The 27614-nt window shown below is 40.1% G+C and overlaps 1 protein-coding gene across 2 annotated transcripts in view; it reads left to right on the top strand.

Annotated features, from left to right (window-relative positions):
* The window catches only part of LOC105479363 (multiple C2 and transmembrane domain containing 2), a 262013-nt gene that overhangs the window by 77011 nt on the left and 157388 nt on the right, over positions 1-27614 (top strand). For both annotated transcript variants that reach the window (XM_011737316.3, XM_071100616.1), the window contains 2 exons: positions 7660-7722; positions 8911-9019. In XM_011737316.3, coding sequence (XP_011735618.2) covers positions 7660-7722; positions 8911-9019 — 172 coding nt within the window. The remainder of the gene's footprint in view (positions 1-7659; positions 7723-8910; positions 9020-27614) is intronic.

The raw sequence follows: 27614 nt of genomic DNA, 5'->3' as shown, positions 1-27614 counted from the left end.
TTGGCTGTTTGTCTGTTATTGGTGTGTAAGAATGCTTGTGATTTTTGCACATTGATTGTGTATCCTGAGACTTTGCTGAAGTTGCTTATCAGCTTAAGGAGATTTTGGGCTGAGACGATGGGGTTTTCTAAACATGCAATCATGTCATCTGCAAACAGGGACAATTTGACTTCCTCTTTTCCTAATTGAATACCCTTTATTTCTTTCTCATGCCTGATTGCCCTGGCCAGAACTTCCAACACTATGTTAAATAGGAGTGGTGAGAGAGGGCATCCCTGTCTTGTGCAAGTTTTCAAAGGGAATGCTTCCAGTTTTTGCCCATTCAGTATGATATTGGCTGTGGGTTTATCATAAATAGCTCTTATTATTTTGAGATATGTTCCATCAATACCAAATTTATTGAAAGTTTTTATCTTGAAGGGCTGTTGAATTTTGTCAAAGGCCTTTTCTGCATCTATTGAGATAATCATGTGGTTTTTGTCTTTGGTTCTGTTTATATGCTGGATTACATTTATTGATTTGCATATGTTGAACCAGCCTTGCAGAAAACCTAGGCAATACCAATCAGGACATAGGCATGGGCAAGGACTTCATGTCTAAAGCACCAAAAGCAATGACAACAAAAGCCAGAATTGACAAATGGGATCTAAATAAACTAAAGAGCCTCTGCACAGCAAAAGAAACTACCATCAGAGTGAACAGACAACCTATAGAATGGGAGAAAATTTTTGCAATCTACTCATCTGACAAAGGGCTAATATCCAGAACCTACAAATAACTCAAACAAATTTACAAGAAAAACCCCATCAAAAAGTGGGCAAAGGATATGAACAGACACTTCTCAAAATAAGACATTTATGCAGCCAACAGACACATGAAAAAATGCTCATCGTCACTAGCCATCAGAGAAATGCAAATCAAAACCACAATGAGATACCATCTCACACCAGTTAGAATGGCGATCATTAAAAAGTCAGGAAACAACAGGTACTGGGGAGGATGTGGAGAAATAGGAACACTTTTACACTGTTGGTGGTACTGTAAACTAGTTCAACCATTGTGGAAGACAGTATGGCGGTTCCTCAAGGATCTAGAACTAGAAATACCATTTGACCCAGCCATCCCATTACTGGGAATATACCCAAAGGATTATAAATCATGCTGCTATAAAGACACATGCACACGTATGTTTATTGCGGCACTATTCACAATAGCAAAGACTTGAAACCAACCCAAATGTCCATCAATGATAGACTGGATTAAGAAAATGTGGCACATACACACCATGGAATACTATGCAGCCATAAAAGGGATGAGTTCATGTCCTTTGCAGGGACATGGATGCAGCTGGAAACCATCATTCTCAGCAAACTATCACAAGAATAGAAAACAAAACCCCGTATGTTCTCACTCATAGGTGGGAATTGAACAATGAGAACACTTGGACACAGGAAGGGGAACATGACACAGCGAGGCCTCTTGTGGAGTGGGGGGAGTGGGGAGGAATAGCATTAGGAGATATACCTAATGTAAATGACGAGTTAATGGGTGCAGCACACCAACATGGCACATGTATACATATGTAACAAACCTGCAGGTTGTGCACATGTGCCCTAGAACTTAAAGTATAATAATAATAATAAAAAGTAGCAGAGTTGGGACTGATCTTTTGGATTCCAGAGCCTTGTTCACTACCATGTACAGCTGCCTCCTGGTCAGGTGAGGTGTGCTGTTTTTGTATTCTGTTGGCACAGGTGTGGTACAGTGAAAAGAGCAGCATACCCAGGTAACTCAGAGGAAGCCTAATCCAGAGTGCTCGCCAAGGCCTAACTCTCCAGCTTTCCTGTGATGGCCATTTAGCCACCAGGCTCTGCTTTCCTCTTTGCCAATTGGGGAGACTAATGACAGCCTGTGGACTTGTTTTAAGAAGTTACGATGAGTATAAATTTTACATTAGAAAGTGCTCAGCAATGTACAAGCAACCATTTTTTTAAGTATCTCCTGTTAATAAACATGCAAAAAACTTATAGCAGGTCAGTGGACAAATATTGCTGAATATGCAAAGTTTTAGAGTATTTCAACAGGGCTTGGTAAACTTTTGTTTTTATAAAGGGCCAGAGCTTTGTAGGCCACAGGTCTCTGTCACAACTACTCAAGGTGAGGTCACATGACATTAGCCATAGACAACACAGGAACAAGTAGACAGCGGTGTATTTCAGTCAAACTTTATTTGTAAAAGCAAGCGGCGGGCTGGTTTGTCTCATGGGATGTAATTTACTGACTGTTTTATACCATCATATACTTGAGCAAGGTATATGGACACACATACATGATTCAAATTTTGCTATTAGATTAGACAGTCAATATTGCAGGGTAATCACTTTTAGAGACCAGTCTTGGAGATGAGAGAGAATTAAATTTATACACCTTGATTGCATGATCCATAACCTCCTGAAAAGTGGTATAAAAAATAAGAACAGACTTGGCCTTTTGGTAGGCTTGATTGTCTTCTGAAAACACCTTCCAGTTTTGACCTCTCATTGCCATGTAACTCACTTTTCATTCTATCACTGTGTCCAGTTGCTGCTTCATGGTTAGTGGAGCCGTCTGATTCCTTTGGCTTATTTTGTAACTTCCTTTTTCCTCTAGGTGTTTGTGTTTGTGACTCCTGTATTCTTAAATATATGTATTGTAAATAGACAAGATATGGGTTACAGATTAAATATGCAGTATGTATACATTTATATACTTTAATGGGGCAGTTTATAAAGAGAATTCTATTGATTTGTTCAGCCAACTTTGTACTCTTATTTAGCTTTTCTGGATGTGGGTTTATGTTTTCTTCCTCTGAAATTTAAACAAACAGTGACTGCTTACATAATTTTTAATTTGGCTTCCTGTGTGTGCCTCGCAGTAAGATCCTTCAGACAGCCGCATGGGAGGTGGTATTTGTACAGGATCACATTTAGTGTATATTGAAAGGAAAATGTTTATTCACAACAGCGTCTTGCCCTCAATATCAAAGTCCTTGGTGATTAGAGATTTTCTTTTAAAATAATTGATCTGCCATTCCAGTATCTCCCCATATCCTGCTGAATTTTAATATATTTGCATCCTTATGGATGGAAAATCCACATCTAAAGGGAATGCAAAGTATGTATTACCTTCCCATAAATTTCAGTTTAGCAAGGCAGAAGGGAAATATCAATGCAAACTTGCTTTTATTTAAAAAACACTAATGGAAAACACTTATCTGAAAGGCAATAGTGAGAGCTATGCAAGGGAAGACTAATCTCGTAATAGCGCTCATTCCAAGATGTTAAGACTGTGTTTCTGAATGGTAGAATGTAATTAGACAGTTTTGTCATATTGAGATGTATTAGCTTTGATAATATTTAAAATTATTTCTCTTCCTGAGTATGTACTTGTACAAAATTTGTTTGAAATGTTGAAATGATGCTTATTAGGTAAACAATCAATAGATAGTACATCTCTAGAATGGAATACTACTCAGCAATAAAAAAGAATGACGCAGATGACAACCTTTATGGATTTCAAATGCATTAAGTTGGGTAAAAGATTCCAGTCTCAAACATTTAAATACGGTATGATTCCAATGATATGATATTCTAGAAAAGATAAAACTATATGATGAAAATATACAATTACTTGCCGTGGGTCTAGAGTTGGAAGATTTGACTACAGATGGGGGTCAAAGTGGGATAGCACAGAGGCATTTTTTGGGTGGTAGAACTCTTCTATATTCTGATTGTGGTGGGAGTTATACAAATATATATAGGTGTTTAAAACTATGGCAGTGTACACATGGAAAATGTCAATTTTACAGTGTGTTAATTTTTTTGAGTAAAATTTTTTTTTGAGAAAGGCCAAGCACAGTAGCTCATATCTGTAATCCTAGTGCTTTGTGGGAGGCCAAGGTGGGAAGATCACTTAAGGCCAGGAGATAGAGACCAGCCTGGGCTGGTGTGTGACAATTATGGTGGCTGTGGGAAGGCATCTCTATAAAATTAAATTTTGTAATAAAATTTATAAAATAAATTATTTTATAAAATATTTTATAGCATAATATATAATACTATAAAATATACCTATTTTAAAATTTTTATATTCTAAAATATTTATAAAGTAAAACAAAACTTAGCCAAGTGTGATGGTGTACACTTGTAATCTCAGCTACTCAGGAGGCTGAGGCAGGAGGATGGCTTAAAGTCCCAGGAGGTTGAGGCTGCAGTGAGCTATGAACATGTCAGCAGTGTACTCCAGCCTGGGTGACAGAGGGAGACCTTGTCTCAGAAAAAAAAAGAAACAACAAAACACCTCAAAACAAAGAAAGACAACCCACAGTACTTGGTTACATTTATACGGAACTTTTTTTTTTCTTGAGATGGAGTTTCACTCTCTTGCCCAGCATGGAGTACAGTGGTATGATCTTGGCTTACTGTAACCTCCACCTCCTGGGTTCAGGTGACTCTCCTGCCTCAGCCTCCAGAGAAACTGGGATTACAGGTGCACACCACCACACCTGGCTAATTTTTGTATTTTTATTAGAGATTGGGGGGGGGTGTTTTGCCATGTTGGCCAGGCTGGTCTCGAACTCCTGACCTCAGGTGATCCACCCACCTTGGCCTCCCAAAGTGCTGGGATTACAGGCATGAGCCTCTATGTCCAACCTAGGGAACATTTTTAAAAAATCTAATAATAGTGGTATTCTGGGGTATTCCTGATGAAATAAATATTAATTTTGCTCTTCTTAATGAAAAAGTAAGTTACTGATGTAGTTTCTAGGTTTACAAAACAGGTGAAAATAAAGCAACTTCTACTCAATGAGTAATACCATAGGCACTATGCAAGAGTGTGGGCGAATATCCAAAGTTATGTGTCCCCCAGCGGCTGTAACTCCATCCTCCTGTGCATATGGAACATTTTGCTGTTCTTTATGGTAATCACTTTCCTATCTTGGTGTTTATATATGGTGTGTGACAGTTATGGTGGCTGTGGGAACCATAACTTTAAGTTCTGTGACTTTTCTGTGAGTAAAACCAGCCATAATGTTGAATTAATGTCATTCCTCACGTTGAATTTCCTTGTTGTTATAAGTGGAAGACTTATCACATATTTGAATAAAAGCTCCGTTTTCATTTTTGATAGCATGTTAATGATGGTGGTTAGGTGGATTAATTTTTGTCATTTAATTAACATCGTCATTCAGTACAGTGAGGCCAACTTGGGAGAATATATATGGTCCAGTCTGAGGGGTGATATGGTTTAATCGTACCTCTGTTCACTCCTCCACTCGAAAGTAGAAGATACAAGACCATCATTATCCTTGGCTAATGACATAATACTTTAATCAAAAGTGTTATTATCCACTTCAGGAGATCCCAATAGTTTTGTGGAATTATCTTCAAAATGGGATTGGTTAAGTGGAGCATTGATTCAATTAATAGAACTGGAGACCATAGCATGTGATTTTCAGGCTTCAGAGCATCAGCACCAGTTACTCTTGGCTCTGCATGTGAAGGCATGGTTATTGGTACCAGAAATCAGGCAGAATGATTGCATTTGATTGCATTTCTGGGAAATGATAGTATATGATATAAAACATATAGAAATCTATTGATATTGGGAAAGTCAGTAAGTTGAATAAGGTTCTGATTATTGTCATCAAGTGGATTTCAGAGAGTACTGCCCAACTCACCTGGGGGTCCTTTTATACATAACACGTGCAGGAGATACCAAGAACTAAAGGAGAGGTTTTTTGGCAAAGGACCTGTGGCCTCTTTTCTTGTCCATCATCAAGCCACATTGAGAGTTAGGGCTGTTTTCCTGCCTAGGCCTTGGTGGTACTTTCTGGGTCAGAGGCATATAGTGGCTGAAGTGCCAGGGTCCTAGAAAAAGCCTGTGTCTGAAATCACTCTTGATCCTGTGTGAATTAACCTGAACTGAACACAATGTATTCACAGTCTAGGGACATTAAACCTGGGACTGATGGGGAAAGAGGCAAGGGTAAGAACCACAGATTACAAGAACCTCAGGGCCTCTGTTTGTCCTAGCCCCATGAGGCTCCATGCCTTCTTGTGCTGAGGGCTCGTTTCTGCCCGGTTGCAGCCTTTCTCGATGTCACTGCATGCAGAGGCAGTGGGCCACAAAGCCCATCCTTGTTTGGAGCTCCTCACCATTTCTCGTGGGTGCTGAAGATCTGCCCCCGCCGTCTGGATGTTTTGTGGCTTCTTGAGGCTCCACTTGGAGAGAGCGAATGTGTGTCTTGGAAGGTAGCCTGCCATCAAGCTGGATCTCTGAGTCATGTCCAGGTGGTTCCTGGTGGTCACTGTGCATGGAAATGACTAATATCATCAGTGCCCCTACCCCCAGTGGCTCATGGTTTCCTAAGCAGTGTCTCCAGAGCTGCCTCTCATCTCCTAATTGGTCCATAGCAGTGAAGTTATGCAGTCATCTTTGGAGGGGAAATCCCCATGTTTTTCATGGACGCAGTCAGTCCTGGCTAATGTGCCAAACAGGAACATCCTCAAATTGCTGGGAGGCCATTTGCTCATGTCCCCTCCACTCTGCCTCTCATTGCAGGCAGCTGTCCTCACATTTAGCCCAGAAACTCTGTTAAAGTTCCAGAAACAGACAAAATCTTCTTTGTGCATATAAAAGCTGATACAACTGAGGAATCTGTGCCCCATACTAACTACTGCATGATGCAGGTGTCATCGCCCTGTGGACTCATTTCCGGGGTATGAGAAGCATTTTAAAATTGGGAAACATAGGTGCTGGGCACGGTGGCTCACGCCTGTAATCCCAGCACTTTGGGAAGGCGAGGCAGGCAGATCACAAGATCAGGAGTCAGACCAGCCTGGCCAATATGGTGAAACCCTGTCTCTACTAAAAGTACAAAAATTATCCAGGTGTTGTTACGGGTGCCTGTAATCCCAGCTACTCGGGAGGCTGAGGCAGGAGAATGGCATGAACCTGGGAGGCGGAGGTTGCAGTGAGCTGAGATCATGCCATTGTACTCCAGCCTGGGTGACAGAGTGAGACTCTGTCTTAAAACAAACAAACAAACAAAAATAACTGGGAAACATAGACACCTCTCATTCTGAGGTCATCTGTTCCGAATTTGCATTTCCCAGTTTTGGTTTGGTGATTGAACAGTTTGCTAGCCCCATGAAGGCATGGCTTGAGGAGGGTCTCACAGATCACACTTTGAAACGTTTTCTTCCTAATAGACATGCTCAGTTCTCAGGATCCTGAGCTGCCCGTTTCACGTCGGAGGCTGGGAGCCAGGCTAGCCCACTTGGGAGGGATCTGGCACAGTGGCTCTGCTGCCCCACTGCTTTCCCTGGGAACAAAGTTATTTGCATGCTAAACACCTGGGTGAACTAGGGATGCCAGTGCCCCAGCAGGTGCGTGCAGTTCCTCTTATCCAGTGACTTAGGTGGCAGAGGACACAGCTGGATTGACACCTCTGAATCCACGTCTCCTCCTTGCCACACAAACCGGAAGGCAGCCCTCACTGAAGCTGCATATGCAAATATCAGATTTCCAAAGGGAAAGACCTGATAGAGGGTATCTTCCTGAGTTGGTATTAATTTGCTTTTATAAAGCAGATTTTTTTTTTCTTTTTCTTCACAGAAGCTATGTGGAAGCAGTGACCTGAATGCTTCTATGACATCTCAGCGTTTTGAAGAACAATCTGTGAGTGGCATTCCTTAAAAAGAAACATTAAATGTTATAGATATTTCTCATCAAATGTTTGGGTTTGTATTTCTTTGCCTCTTTTATTGCTAAAAAAAAAAAAAAAAAAAGCCAAACCGTATCCACTTACAAAAACAGGCCTTGCAAATTTTGGCTGGAGGAGATTAATTCACTGTCTATTGATTAGGCAGACTGGGATAGATTCTTCTAAAAATACAGAGTAACTATGAAATTGAGTGAGATAGTAAGGGAGATAAAGCCATTCTGAAGTGCTTTGAAGCTTTCAAAGGAAGGCTGTCAAGGGTGGCTTAGCCACAAGATCGATTAATTGAATGTCCAATAAGTGAATGATAAATGATCTTATCTGCCCTTTCCCTTTAAGGACAGTCAAAAGTTTGAAATGGCTCAAAAATTTAATTAGGTTCATGTAATAAATATTCAAAAACAGACTTGAATTCTACAATATGGCCTGCAGGAGTTGATGCATTTCCGGAGGAGGAAGTGACTGAGTTGCAGGGAGGTGAGACTGTGGGGATTAGAGTAAGAGACACTAAGAGTGGGTGCCAGAGAATGAAAAAGAAGGGTGGAAAAGCCGGGAGAGCACTGGACAGAGACAATGTCCCTTGGCAACCCAGGGAAGGAGCATGTGTCAGGTGGACATGTGGGCTTGCGGGGGGATCAGCTGAGTCCCCAGAACTGAAATTTTACTGCACGTGGAGGAGGTCTACAGAGGTGATGGGGGTTGGTGGGAAGGGTGGAGAACACGATGGGGCATTTTACATCTGAACTCAGAAGTCGGGGCACATGTTCTTGGGAACCAGCCCTGCAGCGGCACTTCTTCCTCCTGTTGCCTCTCTTGGGACTGTACCCTGAGTTTTATAACAAGGGATCCTGCAGTAATTTAATGAGGGTATTTCAGAGGTTGGTTATCTCATTCTTGGAAGGTTAACCTTGCAAAGATGTAATCATATTTGCTTCTGAATTCTGATAAAATCACACTGGGGAGCAATGTAAGGGACTTGTTAATAAAGCAGGGTAACCGAGTTGTCGTCGTGAGGAGGAGTTGGGGATGACAGTTGATCTTCATAGTGGCCTTTCTTTTTTCCCTCCAAAATTAAGAAGTATTTCTGAAATTCTCTTGCTTGGGCCCAAGACATACTGTCTTAACTGCCTTCTCCATCTGTGCAGGTACTGGGGGAAGCCAGTGATGGCTTGAGTAACCTCTCCAGCCCTTTTGCGTACCTCCTCACCATACACCTGAAGGAAGGCCGGAACCTGGTTGTCCGAGATCGCTGTGGTAAGACCTGGGTCTGTTATAGTGGATGCAGGCTGGAAACTTCTTTCTCTCTGTCCTTGTATCAATACTGTCAGTCAGGCTTTGACATCACAGCATGGTTTAGGATAGACAGTGGCTCAAATCCAAGTCTCTCCAGGTATAAGACATTTGCAGTGAATTATTTAAACACACCAAGCCTTACTATTCTTCTTTATTATTAAGCGATACTATATAATGATACTAATAATCACATGAAGTTGTTTTAGAATGGAATGAGATAACTCTGATAGCATTATGCCTGGCATATAGCAACTGTTCAAGAAAATGTTTCCTCAATCCTACTTTAATTATTCATGAGAAAAATGTGAGCCCATCCTTAGTATAAGGCCATCCAATGTACACATTGACAGAAATGCCTTTGAAACACCTGCCTTCTGCTTTGAAATCTCACTGGACTCCCTCTAATAGCTAGTGTCTGCCTGTGCTTGTTTTATTTACCTTTTACAAGTCTCTGTACCTAGCCATAAATATATACCTGTGCATTTTTAAATTAACATGGGTCTATAATGTCCATATTGTTCTGCAATGAACTTTTTTAAAAAAATGTACAGGTCTTCAAAATTGACCATGCTTTTCCATGTACATATATTGCCTTTATTTTAAATACTATATTTATTCCATAGTATGATGTTTTGTTTATCTGTTTCTCTACTGATGGTAGCTATTTTTTTCCTTCTGTCTCTGCACTATAAATGATGCTGTAATGAACATATCATATATGTTTCTGTGCACAGATAAGGCTAAACCTTATATTAAAATGGCGTGTGTTTAAGAGCAGACAGTGGAGCCAGACTGCCTGGGCTCAGATCTTGGTGTCTCTGTTCATTGCTGTTTGATGTGAGAAATGTTGCTTGACCACTTGATGCCTTGGGTTGTTCATTTGTAAAACGGATAGTAAGGTTAACCTACCTTATAGGCTATTGGGAAGGTGGCAGGAATTAACTTATATAATGTCTAGTTTTCTATTGAGTTTTTTCTTCTAAATTTTTATAATTCTTCATAATTTTCAGCATTGACATTTGTTATGTGTTGCAAATATTTTTCTCCCAGTCTGTTGCTTATCCTTAATTGTATGACCTCTTTTGTCCTTCAGAAGTTTTTCATTTCATTGTAGGCAAATATATCTGTTTTTTCTTTATGATCTTTATTTATTCATTTGGTTTAGTAGTTGAGGCCCTTTTATTCTAAAGAGTTCTTTTTCTTGCTTCAGTTCTTAGACAGTTTCTGCTGGTCCTTCTCTATGGTGTTTTGGAACATCTTTTCAATAAAGGAAGGGTCTATTGACTCTTAGATCTGTCTTCTATGTCTCTTAGGTTTTCTTTTTAATTTTTCCCATGACGTTTTCCTCTCAGGAAGAATTCTTCAGCTTGATCTTCAGCTTGCTCATTTTCTTGTCAGTTGTTTACATTGTACTCTTCTGTTTACCAGTTATGGTTTTCATTTTTATAACCTGTTTTGTTTGATGATCCCATCTCTTTTTGAGAATAGTAAGTATTCATTTAAAATATCCTATTTGCTGCGGTGTTTCTTGGATGTCAGTTTAATGTATTGACTGTCTCTCATTTAGGACGTTATTTTCTTTTACCTGTTTGATTCTCTGAAGCGGGTTGCTTATCATTTTATTTGTGTGTTTCTGTTCCCGCATCTGTGGATGTTATTTTTGCTTACTGTGTCCTGCAATCAGTGATGATGAGGAGACCTGGGCATGCTGCAGGACAGGGTGAGCCGGTAGTTCAGGCTGGGTTCTTCCCATTCCTCCTGGTTATCACTTGCCACTTAAAGCTTTTCTGTCTGCATATGCCTGTGCTATCTGCTTCTGCTTATCTTCAGATGCCTTTGCTGGACATTGCTCAGCCTCAAGGCATAGGACAGTGTTGGCCCATCCAGCTCTCTTTCTGTACTGAACCCACCAGTCACACTGAGTTGCACTGGCCATCTTACCTGCTGCCTCCAAGCCTGGAGCATTCCTGGCTCACCTGCCACACACCCTTCCACCCTCCTACCCTCCCACTCCACCACTACCCGGAAATATCTTTGCTATGACTCTCTACTGCTCATGTCTCTGGATATGGCTTCTTCCATGAACTGATCTCACCTGGCTTTCATCTTTCAGAACTGGATGAAGTATGGCCTTTTTTTTCTGAATCAGAATTTCTCTTCTGTCTCTCTTGCTCATGTTTTTTCAGATGTAGCATTTTAAAATAGTGAAAAAATTATTGCCTACTTGTTGGTAAATAGTTTTTTAAATCAAAATCATACTTTCTGTATCAAGTGTGTCCTTTCTCATTTCTATTATTATTATAAATGTATGTATGTTTACAGCTGCATCTCTTATGTTCTTTTTAATGGTTTGGGGCAGATAGCATTTGATGCCTGAAATAATATCTAAAAGATGTAATAATAAACCAATGTAGGGGGGGCTTCCCACAAATATCCTGATTCTTGTCCTGATCCGACATAGTGTCCAGTGGTTACTTTTGTCAAAAATGATTGTTATCAAATTCATTTTGTGACAGTTTCTCTGGTGATCAGAAGAGTGTTCTAGAGAGTGTGTTTTTTACATTACTAGGAAGAAAATGTTCTCAAGCTACCTGTCCTGTTTTAAATTTATGGAATTTCTTCAATTTTTTTTGTTATTTATTTATTTATTTATTTATTTATTTATTTATTAGATGGAGTCTAGCTCTGTCACCAGGCTCGAGCGCAATGGTGCAATCTCAGCTCACTGCAACCTCCGCCTCCCGGGTTCAAGGGATTCTTCTGCCTCAGCCTCCCGAATAGCTGGGATTACAGGCATGCACCACCATGTCCAGCTAATTTTTGTATTTTTAGTAGAGATGGGGTTTCGCCAGGCTGGTCTCGAACTCCTGACCTTGTGATCTGCCCACCTCAACCTCCCAAAGTGCTGGGATTTCAGGCGTGAGCCACCATGCCCTGCCAATAGTTTTTAAGTTTCGGGACATATACAGGCCCTGGACCTCTTCTGTGGGCTAACTACTCCTTTTCTAGCTTTCTCCATTTTTTTTTTTTGTTCTTTCTCCCTCACTGGTGTCAGGCAACACTATACTTCTCTATCAAACTGATGCAGTTACAGCAGATTCCTAGTAGATGGTCAGTGCACTGATTAGATAATGAAGTCATTGCACACATCAGAAAATGATACAATAGGGCTTACGTGCACTTGCTCCATATCTTGCTGTTTGAAGACCAAAGTCTGCTCTAACCCCAGCCATTGTCATCTCTCTCTGCAGAGTTTATCACAGTTAAAACATCATGTGAGAATTTGGCTTTTAATTTGTGCAAACCTAATATAATCCAAGTGTAAATACCCAGTAAGGAGTCTAGGTCATAAACTGTGCTGTTTCAGTCCCTATTTCTTTTGAAACCAGTAGTAATTGTTCTTGTTTTTTTTTTTCTTTCATTTTGGGGAACACTTTATCATTATCTATTAAGAAAATACCCTACTCTTTCAACAAGTTCATGTTTTATACCTTGGGGATGTATAGTATGGCTTCCTATGTTATTATTGTTAATTTCTGTTTGATTATCACAAGTACTAAATTAGTGATGAAGGTATGACCTTGAGCCTGCTCAGGGCAAGACAGCATTTGAGGGTCTACTGTGGGTTCAAGAGGGGGTCCTCATTACTAATACGTGTGCACCCTCACTCCTGCCTCCTTTGCCTAGGAACAACGTCACTTATCAATACAGCATTATTTTCTACGAAACCCGACCGAGACTCAGAATTTTTATCTAACACAATCCTTTGGACCAATAGTTCTCATAATTGAATGGGCCTCAGAAGAATCTTGGGAACTAATGAAAATGTACATCTCTGAGCCCCACACACAGATTCTCTGATTCAGTGTGTCTGGGGTGGGGCCAGGGAATTTGCATTTCTAACAAGTTCCCAGGTGAGGCTGATGCTGCTGGCCCAGGAACCACACTTTGAGAACCTTTACTCTAGGCAGTCCCCGTCACAGGTGGATGTTGGCACATGAGAAGAAACCCATGCTTCTCCTTGAGGTAGAGTTTCAATTCTTGGTTATGTTAGCCACGACATTGTATGTTCCTGGAGCTTGTTCTCATTACCTGTTTGCTATCACTGGTCTCAGCTTTACTTAATTTGTATTCTTGGAATATAATTTAATTTAGTATTAACCCAATTAAAATAATTAGGTTCAAGAAACTGTGTGATATGCTAAAGTACTAACTATAAAATGTTTTTGGCTTATCTATGCATTTACAATATTTAGTCTTTATAACATGTTCTCCAGTTCTGTAGATACTAAACCAATAGCTTATTGTTGCAATAGGAAGTATTGCAACAATACAGACTCAGATGGCACTTCTCCTATGCAGTCTTTTATGTTTTTCACAGGCATAAGCTCTCTCTCACCTCAATCGTATACAGATTTTACCTTTATAAAACATACACCTTTATCCTTAATTGGGTAAATGACTGATCTGCCCTATTACAATCTTAGTGCTATATTAGGAGGAAGAATAGTTTATTAATCTTTGCATGCCCTCCTGTGATATACTTGATGGTTTATACACAGAGTATTTTTAATTAATTTTAGTTCTTCATTGAAGAAATCCAACTTCAGTGCTGGAGTTAAGGAGCATTGAGGCCTGTTATAAAAGGGAAAGTATCTTTGCAGAATGAACAGGATTTAGTCACTTACTCCCTTATTCAACAAGCATGTCTTGGGTTTCCTCAATGAAATGAGCACTACACTGGTACTCTTCTGGGGCTTGGTGATTAAAGTCAGCAAAAAGGATTTATATGATTTCCAAGATAAAAGATGACTTTCATACAGATCACCTGGTCCAGCTGCTGATTTAATGGAAGCTTTAATTCAGGAAATGGAAGCACAAAAATTAACTGACTTGTTGAAGGTCACATTGGGAGGCAAGATTCAGGGCAGATAGGGTGGTTCAGTGGGACAAGAAGAGGATTTGGATTTGGTCTACTACTTGGCTTTGTGATCTCACTGTACAACTTTACATAACCTCTCTAAAATGGGTGTGATGTGACTTTCCTCATAATGTGATTGTAAGGACTGAAAAATTAAAACACTACGGATGAGGCTGGGGGACAGAATGTTAGGTAAAATAAGTCAGGCACAAAAAGACAAATATCCCATGTTCTCACTCATGTGTGAGCTGGAAAGTTGATCCATGGAGGTAGAGAGGAGAATGCTTACTACCAGAGGGTGGGAAGGGTGGGAATGGGGGAGACGAAGAAGGATTGGTTAAGGGGTACAAAAATACAGTTAGAATAAGTTATAGTGTTCAATGGCTCAGTAGGGTGACTCTAGTTAATAATAATTTATTGTATATTTCAAAATAGAAGATTTGGCATGTTCCCAACACAAAGAAATGATGTGTTTGAGGTGATGCATATTTCAGTTATGCTGATTTGATCATTACACATTGTATGCATGTATCAAAATATTACATGTGCCCCATAAATATGTACTATTATTGTGTGTTAATAAAGAAGTATAGATGATATAATGGCCTACATGTAGAAATAGGCAATAGATATGTTGTTATAGTAATTAATGAATGATCATAATACAAGTTGGCCATGTTCTTGACTCCCAGCACAGAACTCATTGCTGTGTTCCATGTCAGCTCCCCCATCATTGAACTTGGATGCTTGATCCTTAACTTGTGTCAGTTTGCCAATTTCTCTGTGTTCTCTCTATGATCTGTCTTCAGCGTAGGGTTTTTAAAATACAGCTCATCAATAAACAATGCAGGACGTTAGGGTTGCCAAACCCTCATGCAGTCAGACATCCACATATAACTTTTGAATTCCCAAAACACAACTGCTAATGTCCTACTCTTCACTGGAAGCCTTACTGATAACATGAACAGTCCATTGGCACGTATTTTGTATATGTGTTTTGTACTGTATTCTTATAACAAGGTAAGCTAGAGAAAAAGTGTTAAGAAAATCATAAAAGGGAGAAAATAGATTTACTATTCGTTAAGTCAAAGTGGATCATCATAAAAGCCTTCACCCTCATTGTCTTCACATCCAGCTGGCTGAGGAGGAGGTGAAAGACCAGGGTTTGGTCTTGGTGTCTGAGGAGTTGCAGAAGAGGAAGAAAATCCTGTATAAGTGAACCCTTGCAGTTGTTCAAACTCATGTTGTCAAGAGTCAACTGTATTTTATTTTCCTATGTGGAATCATGCATTTAATTTTAAGTAAAAAATACACAGATCTAATCAATCACATATTTTTTATTATGACAGAGGCTCCTTCAAAGGTATTCAAATATGTTGCAAGCTTGACTGTGGAGGAGCAGTAGCTTCAGAACCTTTAATTCCAATTGCACAGTCTCTGTTTTTGAAATTTTTTAGGGAGAAAAACTATTTTTGATGAATCACTCTTTGCTAAGGAAGTAGTTCTGCATTTTCTTCGGATTGTTACGTAATCATTACTGTCTATGTTACTTTCTGACTGGAACATGGATTAGTAAACTTTTTATGCCTTTGTGGGCCATAACTGAAAATTAACTCTTGACATAGTGAGAAAGCAGCCATAGACAATAAACAAATGAACATAGTTGTTTTCCAATAAATATTTATTTACAAAAACAGGGAGTGGTCTGGATTTAACTGATGGGCCAAAGTTTGTTGACCTCTGCCTAGAATATCATGGTCTGATTTTTGGATTCTTGCTTTTAAAAACTGCTCTAAAACCATTATCTACAACAAAGATGGTATAATCTAATTAGGCAGTCATCAAGAGTTGAGGCTAATGCTTTCAGCAGAAGCGTCTTGGAAATACGACATGAAATAATGCAGAAAAATCCGGAGATGTTGAGTAATAAAAAATCATTTTCTTACTATTTAACTGAGCAGTTGAGTGGAAGAATATGGTATGTCCCTTAGGAAAAGACAGCTCACAAACCCCAAGAAAGAGTATTAAAAAGTGCTTAAAGGGTTTGTGATTAAGCATAGGAAGTTTTTGGTGACTTTGCCCATGAGGAAACACATACAGAAGAGGACTCTCAGATACCCGAGTTCCCTGTCTCTGCTGTGATGCCATCAGCCAGAGGCTGGGAAATAGGCTTCATTGGCATAAAGAGCTATGAGGTTTTATCTGAATCACTCCCTTCCCTGGTTCAGACACAGAGCTGGTTTGTTAAGCAGGCTATCAAGGCAGGATTTTGAGCTTTTTTGGGGAGTTTTGGTGAAGATTGCTCAACTACACCATTGTTAATTGTTCTTTAGAAAGACTCATGAGGAAGTCTGGCTTCAGAACAATGGGCAGGTTTAGCAATGGTGTCGGGAAAGGGGTAATGTTGTATAATTGCCACCAGGACACCTCAGGGTCTTTAGCTGTCCACCTCTCTGTGTGTCTGTGTGTGCATACTTAAAAAAACAAAAACCTATGGGTAATTAAAAATGAAGTTGGTGGGAGACTAAGAACTCCCCGTCTTAAGCATGCTTAATACCCATGAATAATCATGGACACAGAAGATTATCATGGGAGGCTGAGAAGTTTGGATTAGGTAGCTCTGGAAGTGTGGCCACATTTAGAAGATTGTTCCTTGCAGGTGGTTTACCAGTTCTTCAAGAATTTCCTTTGAATCTTTGGCATGTGGGCCTTCAACCTTGACAAGACTAGGTCTGGTATTGGGGAACTCAGGAGTAAACTAAGCAGCCCTGTTATTATTACTGTTATTATTTCTTGTTGGATGACTTTGGCTCTGTAGTGGTCTAAGATCGAGTCTTACTCAGATGCTGTCAATGGGCCAGGCGAGGCGTTGAGCTCACCTTTGTTAGCAATCCCTGGAAGAGGAATGGCCGCCATCTTCCTGCCTCTCTTCTGTCTCAGCCATTGCCTGTGTGTTGTGTTCATCTGACTCTCCCTGTCCCCTCTTCTATTTCTCTCATCTTTCTTTGCTCGTTCTACTCTCCTTTTCTTCATGCAAATGTTTTCCTTTTATTTCCTTATAGTCCCCTTTTCCTTTCTATTATTTTCCATACTCAACAATACAAGATGTATTGTTTTTGACCAAATAGTACTTACACTTGTTTTAACTTCTTGATCTGAGTAGCTCTTGGCAGTCTTAAACTTTGAGATTGGTAAAGCAGAAGAAATATGTGAGCAATCGCTTTTAATTCCAACTGCTTCATGATTTGGTTGATGCGTGGAGGAAATTGAACCCTGGGTCAATTTCCCATCAGAAGGAAGGTGGCCGAGAAGGAGGTGTTCTGGCGTCTTAGAGCTGGTGCTATGCCCCAGGCCGGGCTTGAACTTTAGCCTTGTGATATGGGCAGGTCTCTCGTCCTGTGCAAAATGCTCAGCTCATACTCTGCTGGCTCCTAGAACACTAATAGGTGGAAAACAATAGCCCTCGCATTAAAACCCTATGTTTTTCTGTAATGTTAGGCAGTTGTAGTAGTTTTTACTGTGTTGCCGGTGCCCTCTTGTGGCCACTCTGCAGTGTTGCAAAAGTAAAAGAAAAGTCAGTTGAAGTTCGCTGTCACATTACTAGGGCCGTGAACATCATCCCTTCAGCTGTCAGTTGAGGCTTGATGGTTTTCTTTTTTGATGCAAGTTTTAGTGGATGAAAATTCATAAACACTCATTCAGAAAACTGCTCTCTTTCTCAATTTCCAGCACAGGTAGATATCTGACAGTCGTTTTTAGAGCAATGGCAGCTTTATTTGCAGATAATGGAAAAAAATGTACTACGTAAGTCATGTTCGTATTTAAAAGGAGTAGTTCAGAGAAAAAGTTTAAAGATCTCTTGATATGGTGAAAACTGTGCTATGTAATCGGTGTTACACAGCATAATTTTTAACATTAAATAATTATTGTTTATTATTATGTTATTAAATTATTGTTGTTTAATAAATTACTAAATTGTTACCAAAAAGTTCAAAAAGTTAAAATGACTGATTTGAGTCCTGGTTTTCTTTTGCTATTTAGCAGGCTAATTTTTATGATGTTGCTAGAACTCTATTGTATACTGAGCAGCGGTATAACTTCCCAACAGGTGTGTTCTGAATGGGATGTGCTGGAGTATTCATTCTGGTAGCCCTCTGGGCACCTCTGTTAGGCTTGGGCCAGCCGCTCAGCAGTCTCTTCCGTAAATTCTGCTGTGCCCTACAGACATCATTTTCTTTTTGTGCCATGATGTGACGTGTTGAAGAGTGCTGGATGGTAGGTGAGAGTCATGCATAGGCTTTAGACGTGCACCACCAGAGTTTGGATTCTAGCTCAGACATGGTCTAGCCATGAGCCTGCTAGGCTTATGGTACAATTAATCTGGTGCGTGTGCTTGTGGAGACTTGGTGGTGGTGGTGAGGCGGGGCCGTGGGGTGGGTGGAGCTGAAACGGTAATATGCAATAAATATTAGCTATTTTTATGGCCGTGTGAATTGTCATAATTATTCTTGGAATAGTTATTCTAGTTTGGGTTTTGCTTTTGCATTTTGCCTGTGGGAACAGGAATGACTTTGTAATCTTCCCGTCGTTTTTATTGTGGGCCTGTCTTCCCAGTTTCCTCATCAATTTTTGAATATTTTGTGTGTCTTTTACTTCTTTTGAGATAGATGTTCCTCCCCCTGCCACCACCACCACCTCTAACCTGGGTGGTGTGAGGGTTGTGAAAGCTGTTTTCTGAGGTCAGGTCTTATTTTCTGTGAAACAGGAGAAATGAGAGACTCTTTTAAAAGGCACCTTATTTGAATAAAGACTGTCATGGATTGAGGTTTTATTTTCTCTGTTATAAATTTGACCTAGAAAATGCCCCTTCAGATATTATAGTGACAGACATGAGTAAAACTGGCGTTGATGAAGGCACACCCCTAGGCCTTACCAAAATTCTGAACATACTCTACTCAATTGCCCCATTTTTTTTTTTTTTTTTTTTTTTTGAGATGGAGTCTTGGTCTGTCACCAGGCTGGAGTATAGTGACGTCATCTCAGCTCACTGCAACCTCCAACTCCCTGGTTCAAGTGATTCTCCTGTCTCAGCCTCCTGAGTAGCTGCGATTACAGGTGTGCCCCACCACGCCCAGCTAATTTAGTTTTTAGTAGAGATGGGATTTCACCACATTGGCCAGGATGGTCTCGATCTCCTGACCTCGTGATCCACCTACCTCAGCCTCCCAAATTGCTGGGATTACAGTCGTAAGCCTCCATACCTGGCCCACCGCAATTTTAAAAATCTATTTTTCTTTCTAAAGTGAAAGAGAATCTGGCTTTTGAATGTTTAGTTACCTGGTGTTTTCTCTCTACACATTTTTCTCTGTATTATAAAAACTTTGTTTTGGAGAAGAAATTAAAAACTTAGTAGGGACATCATACTTTATTCAATCGACATTTCGAATTTTGTTCACAATTTTTGCTATTAGGAATAATGCCACAACAAACATGCTTATGCCTAAATCTGTGTGTACAACTTACTTTTTCATATATCTGTAAGTAAGTTATATTTATTCAGTTGGATTGTATTTTTCTGTTACATGATTTGAGCATTTCAAGATTCTCATTACAAAATTGCCAATTTACTGTTGAGAAAGACCTATTTTGTTGACCTACTGGTATGTGAAAATGGGCCGCTTTTTGTTTCTCACCTACCTTGTATGTAGAATATTGTTGTTGTTGTTGTTGTTTGAGACTGAGTCTCGCTCTGTCGCCCAGGCTGGAGTGCAGTGGCATGATCCTGGCTTACTGCAACCTCTGCCTTGGGTTCAAGCGATTCCCCTGCCTCAGCCTCCTGAGTAGCTGGGATTACAGGCATGTGCCACCACACCCAACTAATTTTTGTGTTTTTAGTAGAGACGGGGTTTTGCCATATTGGCCAGGCTGGTCTCGAACTCTTGACCTCAGGTGATCCCCCCCACCTCAGCCTCCCGAAGTGCTGGGATTACAGGTGTGAGCCACCGTGCCCAGTCAGATCTTTGTGATTTTGATAGAAGGAAAGTGTTGCCTTGTTTTTTTCTTTAAATTGTATTCATCAATGTGTACCTTTAAATATGTTTGGTTAATGAGATATTTGCTTCTCTGCATAGTCTGTTCCATGCATCACTGTTATTCATTCTGTCTCCTGGGCATGTTTACGTGCATTTTTTTTTTAATATGTCACTTGCCTTTAGATTTTGTTTATAAAGTTTTTGTTGCAAAAATATTTTTAGTCTTACAATTCTTTTCTGGAAAGTGTCTTCATTTTTTTTATCTAGAAAGCTTCTTGAGAGACACGTACATTGACCTACATTTATTCTCTTTTCTATCTAGTTTTACATTTATCTCTTTGATCTGTGTCAAGTTTACTTAGTTTCTGGCCCAAAGCAGGAGCTTAGTTTTACTGTAACCAAATAGCTATCTAACTAACTAGGACTAAATATTTCTTTTCCTAATGATGTGACGGTCACTTTTTAAGTATACATTAAATTACAACACATATTGGAGTCTGCTTCAACAATTTCTCTTTGATTCCTGTTGATGTTTTTCTCTTGTTTGGCATCAGCTCCACACCAGAGTTTTACTGTATGGAAAATTCAGTCCTTTTTATTTTGCAGCATTTGGGATTTGCTTCTCATTGGAGTACCTTCTCTGAACGCCAGATGGCATGAGATCATTGGCCACATCTGGGCCAGTGTATCAGAAAAATTGTCATTCAAGAGCAAATGTGAACCTTTCAAAGATTCAGACACCCATTCGGTAACACAGGAGTGGTTTTTCTTCACTCTTTGAGTTTTGGTAGCTTGCGGATGTCCTGCAGTAAGTGATTGGAGCTGAGTTTTAAAATTGGTTTCTGTTTATTCCTTTGCCACTTGGTACAGAGCATCACTGGACGTGTTTGTTGCAACAGCCTTTAATGTATTCCCACAACTGAACCCTTTCCTCTGAAGATTTTTGTTGTATGGTTTTGTTTTGGGAATCTGTGTGGACTTGTGGATTGATCAGAACGTCCTGATACTCTGCTGCTTTGTAGAGTCAGTTTTTCTGTTTCTGTGGAATCCCATCTCAATTCCTATGAAGTGCCTTGGAGCAAAATTGTAGGATATTTTCTATTCCTGCTGCATGTAAGACAATTGCCTTACACCAAACCAAACATCATTGGTTTGAATTAAATGTGGCATGTCTTCTATTTGCTTGATTGGGACTTCTCTAGAGGGGGTGGTTTTTATCAAGTGTTTATTTCTTTTTCTTCTTCTTTTTTTTTTTTTTTTTGAGATTGAGTCTCGCTCTGTCGCACTGGCTGGAGTGCAGTGGGGCTATCTCCGCTCACTACAAGCTCCGCCTCCCGGGTTCATGCCATTGTCCTACCTCAGCCTCCTGAGTAGCTGGGATTATAGGTGCCCGCCACCATGCCTGGCTAATTTTTTGTATTTTTAGTAGAGATGGGGTTTCACTGTGTTAGCCAGGATGGTCTCGATCTCCTGACCTCGTGATCCGCCCGCCTCGGCCTCCCAAAGTGCTGGGTTTACAGGCGTGAGCCACCGCGCCCAGCCTATCAAGTGTTTATTTCTATACCACAACAGTACATGCTGTGTTTTAAGTCATTCTTTTAATGTATTTGTTTCATTGTTTGTAAAGTTGATAAGAGGAATTCTGCCTGTGCGCACATTGATGTGTGTTTGTGTATTCCCACATATCCATGATTTACTCATGGCTGAGTTTTGATTTCAGCGACAGTTGGTCCTATCACACCATCACGCCTTGCTAAATTTGAGATGGGGAGTGTGGCCTGTCGTGGTGAAGGGTGTTATTCTTGAGTCTCTCTCTATGTAACAAATTACCTTGAATCTCAGCAGCAGCTGTGTGTTCATGAGTTCTGGGAGTGTAAATTTGGACAAAGCCCAGTGGAGATGGCCTGTTTTTGCTGTACACTGTCTGGGGCTTCACCTGGGAAGACTTGAAGGTTGTGAAGAGTTGGCTATTGGGAACCTATCTTTGGAAGACTTGAAGGTCTGTTGATTCCCATATTGTGTGTATGGAATCAGGCGTCTGGAAGATGAAGATGGTTCCACATGAGGCCTCTCCATGTAGCATGTCTTCCTCGTGACATGGCAGCTTCAGAGTCTTCAAGCTTTTTATGTGGAAGCTCAGGGCTCCAGGCACAAGGGTCCCAGCACAAGGCAGAAGCTGCATCACCTTTTAGGGCGCGGCCTTGGAAGGAACACCGCACCACAACGGTTGAAGCAGTCACCCAATTTAAGAGGAGTGGGGACAGATACCCTACTTTTTTATTAAGTACCACAGAATTCGGGGGCTATTTTGTAAAATTACTGTAGTTCTGAAGCCTTTAGAGTGAAAACAATCTGGGTTCAAGGCTCAGCTCTGAACTTTCTAACTTTCCTCATCCTTTAAAGCATTTTTTTATTACCTATATTTAAGGCACAACATGATATTTTGATATCCATAGTGTAGTAGTAGTCTGTTCTTGCATTGCTATAAATACCTGAGGCTGGATAATTTATAAAGATAAGAGACTTAATTGGCTCATGGTTCCACAGGCTGTACAGGAAGCATGATGCTGGCTTCTGAGGAGCTTACAATCATGGCTTCCAGGGAGCAAGCATGTCACATGAGAGCAGGAGCAAGGCAGAGAGCAGGGAGGTGCCACATACTTTTAAACCACCAGATCTCTTGAGAATTCACTCACTGTCGTGAAGACAGTACCAAGAGGGATGATGCAGAGCCATTCATCAGAAATCCACCACCATGACCAAATGACCTCCCAACAGGCCCCACCTGCAACATTAGGGATTACATCTCAGTATGAGGTGTGGATGGGGACACACATGCAGACCATATCACATAGTGAAATGCTTCCTACAGTGAAGCCAATTAACATATCCATCATCACATAGTTAGTTTTTTGTGTGTGGTAAGAGCACTTAAAATCTATTCTCTTAATAAATTTTTCATATATAATACCCTTCCATTACCTGGAGTCCTCATCGTATGGTAGATCTCCAAGACTTACTCATCTTACATAACTGCACCTCGGTGCCTTTGACCTACTTCACCCTGTTTCTTTGCTCCCCTTCACTTGGGAAGAAGTCTTCTACTTTTTGTTTGTGTGTATTCGATTTCTTTTTAGATACCACATATGAAAGAAGACCATGTGGCATGTTTTTTCTACGCCTGGCTTATTTCACTTAGCATAATGTCCTCCAGGTTTATTCATGTCATTGCAAATGGCAGGATCTCCTTTTATAAGACTGAGAAGTATTCCTCATCCTTAAAGAAGCAGTGTAAAGCATGTATATCTCCTTTTGTAGGATTAAAGGAGATCATTCCCATGTTAATGTTACTCTTGAATTTTGGTCCTGTTCTATTTTTTTTCTATAAAGGCTGGTGTCCATTTACTTAGACTTAGATTTGTGCTTAAATAGTAGCTTGGGTGGGGGATTATTTCTAGTAATTTTTAATAAGGAGAATGCGAGAGTATCAAAAATCATGTACGCTTTGGTAATAATGAATTTCTGGAACACAGATTACTAATACGCATATAGGCGTTGTAGATTTCACACTTTATAGAGATTCTAAGCAACTGTATTCCTTGATTCTCTGGCTTATTCCTTTCTTATATTTTTTTCTCCTCTAAACCTTTCTAGTCTCTTTTTATTGCAGTATTCTAGCTGCTGCCTCTCCTGTCCCTTTTTTCTATGTTGTCATGCCTTATTCTAACTTTACATGGGGCCCTCATTTTTTCATGTTACAGGGACAACCATGTATGAGGTCTCTAAGCCGAAATTCACGCCCTTTTTTGGGTGACCAAGAATAGGGATACAGGCATATGGGAGTGTGTGTGTATGTGTTCGCTTGTTTGTTTTGGGACAAGGTCTCACTCTGTTGCCCAGGTTGGAGTGCAGTGGTACAATCCTGGCTCACTGCAACCTCTGCCTCCCAGGCTCAAGCAGTCCTCCCACATCAGCCTCCCAATTAGCTGGGACAAAAGCTACGCACCACCATGCCTGGCTAATTTCTGTATTTTTTTGTAGAGGTGGAATTTTGCCATGTTGCCCAGGCTGGTCTTGAATTCCTGAGCTCAAGCAATCCACCTGCCTCAGCCTCCCAAAGTGCTAGGATTACAGGCATGAGTCATCACACCCAGTGCAGGCATATGTTTTTAATGACCAGTTTGCCAAAAGCCAATTAGTTCAATCATGTATTCAACCAAATGACCAATTCACTGAAATTACTGAATTCATCATGTTAATATATTGACAATGCTTTTCTTCTTCTATTTATAAAGTTATAGCTATTGATATTCTTAAAAATATTGGATGGGGACTTTTAAAAATAGCTTTTGAAGGTCTCTGGGTCATCTTATTTGATGGGTTATAAAGACAAAACCAAAACAGCATTTTAAGCAATATTTAATTTGTGTCAAGTCAAAACAGTAAATGATAGAAGAGACTGAATATCTCATAGCTTAAGCTGCAGACCCACAAAGGGCAAGTGTAAGGAGAGAAAAAGGGAAGGTGTTAGGGGAAGAGGTGGGGGAGGGACTGAGAGTAGGGGAAGGCAGGGGAGGTATGTGGAGGTCTGGGATGGTATGGGGTGGGACTGAGGGAGTTCATGGGGGCTGTGGTGCTGGGAGGAATCTGAAGACCCAGGAGGACCTCCTTCCCCAGTTCTTAGACCTGCCCTATGTCTCATTGTTTATCCTCTGTGAGTTGCTATAAACTTTAAAATTAAACAAATTTTTGTAACGTTGAGAATTTCAGGTCATTGATTTTACTGTATATTGGTCATTGGAAATTCTTTCAGTAAATTGGACTTAGGTAAATTGCCTGGAGCTATTGCAACTCAGGGTCTGTCAGTGGGCAGACCTTGCCCACGGTGCCAATACGTGGCAGGTCCATTTAGAGGAAGGAAGTCAATCGTATTTGGAAGAGAAGTTCAGGAATAGTTCAATCAGAGTGTGCTAAATGGAAAAACAGACAGGAAGGCCAGTAGAAGATTGGGGAAGCAACTGTTCTATGGTTGGTATCAAAAACGGCTGTGAGAAGCATGTGGCCCTTATCTGCAAAAGAAAGATAATGGGCCATGATAAACCTGGGAATGTGCATGTTCTGTTTATTTTGGTGGATAAAACCACTGGCTTGGAATTCTGCTAGCTTTGAATCTACCACTATCTGAAGTAGTACAGATTTTTCTCTGCACAGGAGAAGTTCCTTCTTTCTCAGATGGCTGAGGAAAAATGTCCTGTAAATTTCCATAACGTCCATTAGGGTTTCTGAAGAGGTCAATTAAAAGTGCCGCACGAGGCTGATAGCTCAGCTCTGCTGTGAGAGGCCAGCAGCACCGGTTCAAAACTTAGAAACAACTTTTTTTATTTTTATATTTTCTGGTGTCAAAGTCAGAACTTACAGATTCCATCTAAAAGAAGCTCAGGCATGATTCTTTTCCCAAGAAAAAGAGAAGATCCTAAATATGCGTATATATTCAGAAGACTATAAATGGATGTGTATAAATAGAATAGTCACTTATTACTCTTACCCTATTAGATAAAAAATTTAAAATATATACTTTTTGTATGTGTCCAAATACTATTTTTGTCATTGGAGTTTTATATATATAGCTCAGTGTCCCTAAAGAGCTAGTAAATAATTTAATTATTGACTTGAATTTGAAATCTTAAGCTCACCCAAAGAAAGTTATCACATGTTCCAAAATGTGAAGTTAGTGTTAAAATATAGTGATGATTTCCTTTCATGAGCAAACAACTACTTCGGGAAATATATTTGATTAGAAAATTTTTCAAGCTAAAGACATTTCTTTTGGATAAATTGCATGGCTAAATTTTATAACTTGGCAAGCGTGCTTTGCTGATAGCAAGTAAGTAAACTTTTCCTGCAAATAATGCTTTTGTATTCCACACAGTGTATTTTTAGTCCAAATTAGGAATACTAGTTTTTAAAAAAAATGTTACATAGTAAGTTTATACATATATATGCACAGACATACAGATAAAGTGAACATTAAACTGAATCATAGAAATATATTTATGGGCCAGGCGTGGTGGCTCATGCCTATAATCCCAGCACTTTGGGATGCCGAGATGGGCAGATCACGAGGTCAGAAGTCCGAGACCAGCCTGGCCGACTTGGTGAAACCTCATCTCTACTAAAAATACAAAAATTAGCTGGGCCTGGTGGTGGGCACCTTTAATCCTAGCTACTTGGGAGGCTGAGGCAGGAGAACTGCTTGAAACCAGAAGGTGGAGGAGGTTGCAGTGAGCTGAGATCTTGCCACTGCACTCCAGCCTGAGCGACAGAGCAAGACTCTGTCTCAGAAAAAGGTGTATAAGGATTCTGATGTCTTACTAATTGAAGAAAGCAGGTAAATGATATTGTATAAAGACTGATCCCTTTTTGTGATAAGTGTGTGTGTATGTACATGTAAGCATGTAAAGTCTAAGTACATATCAGCATATTAAGCTTTTGTAGATGGGAATTTTTTTCTTTTTTTTTTTTTTTTTTGAGTCGGAGTCTCGCTCTGTCGCCCAGGCTGGAGTGCAGTGGCCGGATCTCAGCTCACTGCAAGCTCCGCCTCCCGGGTTTACGCCATTCTCCTGCCTCAGCCTCCCGAGTAGCTGGGACTACAGGCGCCCGCCACCTCGCCTGGCTAGATTTTTGTATTTTTTTTTAGTAGAGACGGGGTTTCACCGTGTTAGCCAGGATGGTCTCGATCTCCTGACCTCTTGATCCGCCCGTCTCGGCCTCCCAAAGTGCTGGGATTACAGGCGTGAGCCACTACGCCCGGCCGAATTTTTTTTCTTTTTTAAAAACTTTCTTCTTTTTTTTTTTTTTTTTACCATTGCCATGAGTTATATCAAAAAAAAGCAAAGAGAAGTTGTTTGTAATTAGAGCTGAATTTTAGAGGTTCATTTTATTTGCATTTTACAATTGTTCTTGAGCCATTTAATGTGATATTGACTGTTTCTATTCACCATTTGTATTGGCACCAGCCATGTTCTTCAATAGCACTCTCAAGGTGGCAAGAGTTTCTAAAAATGATAAGAAAAACCAAGGGGAGAACAAAATCTTCAAATTCTATAGTTCCAGGTGACTGTTTCCTGATGATGACTTGAGTTGCCATGGGTCCTTACTGAGCTGCCTGTTATTTTTATCAATTGTGTCTCCAAAGTGCTCTGAAATCCTCAGTGAATACAGCAGTAGGAAAGGAAGTAGCCAGTCCTTATGAGGACTTAGTGATTTTTAGTTTTTATACAGCTGTTTCCTTCTAGGACAGCTCAGATTATTTTATAGAAATGTTCCCAAATCACACAGAATCCCTGCGAGAAGTAAGATAAGGAATTTTCTGTCAAACTTAAGAGAAGATGATATAAATTTCACACCTTTAGAGGTGGCAATAGAAGAAATACTATAGAAACAAATTAGTGTACATTAACTTGGAAAATTAAAGTAAAATAAATGAATATTTAATTACTGCTACATGCATTGCCATACACTCTTCCCCTTTATAACTTCAGTAGTAATACTAAAAATAGCACTCATGAGGCATTCTCAGCAAATGGCCGAAGCCTGCTATCAT

The sequence above is a fragment of the Macaca nemestrina genome, chromosome 7 (genome assembly GCF_043159975.1).
Source record: "Macaca nemestrina isolate mMacNem1 chromosome 7, mMacNem.hap1, whole genome shotgun sequence".
Classification (NCBI taxonomy): domain Eukaryota; kingdom Metazoa; phylum Chordata; class Mammalia; order Primates; family Cercopithecidae; genus Macaca; species Macaca nemestrina.
The sequence above is the reverse complement of the archived record's forward strand: the minus strand, read 5'-3'. Positions and strand labels throughout refer to the sequence as shown.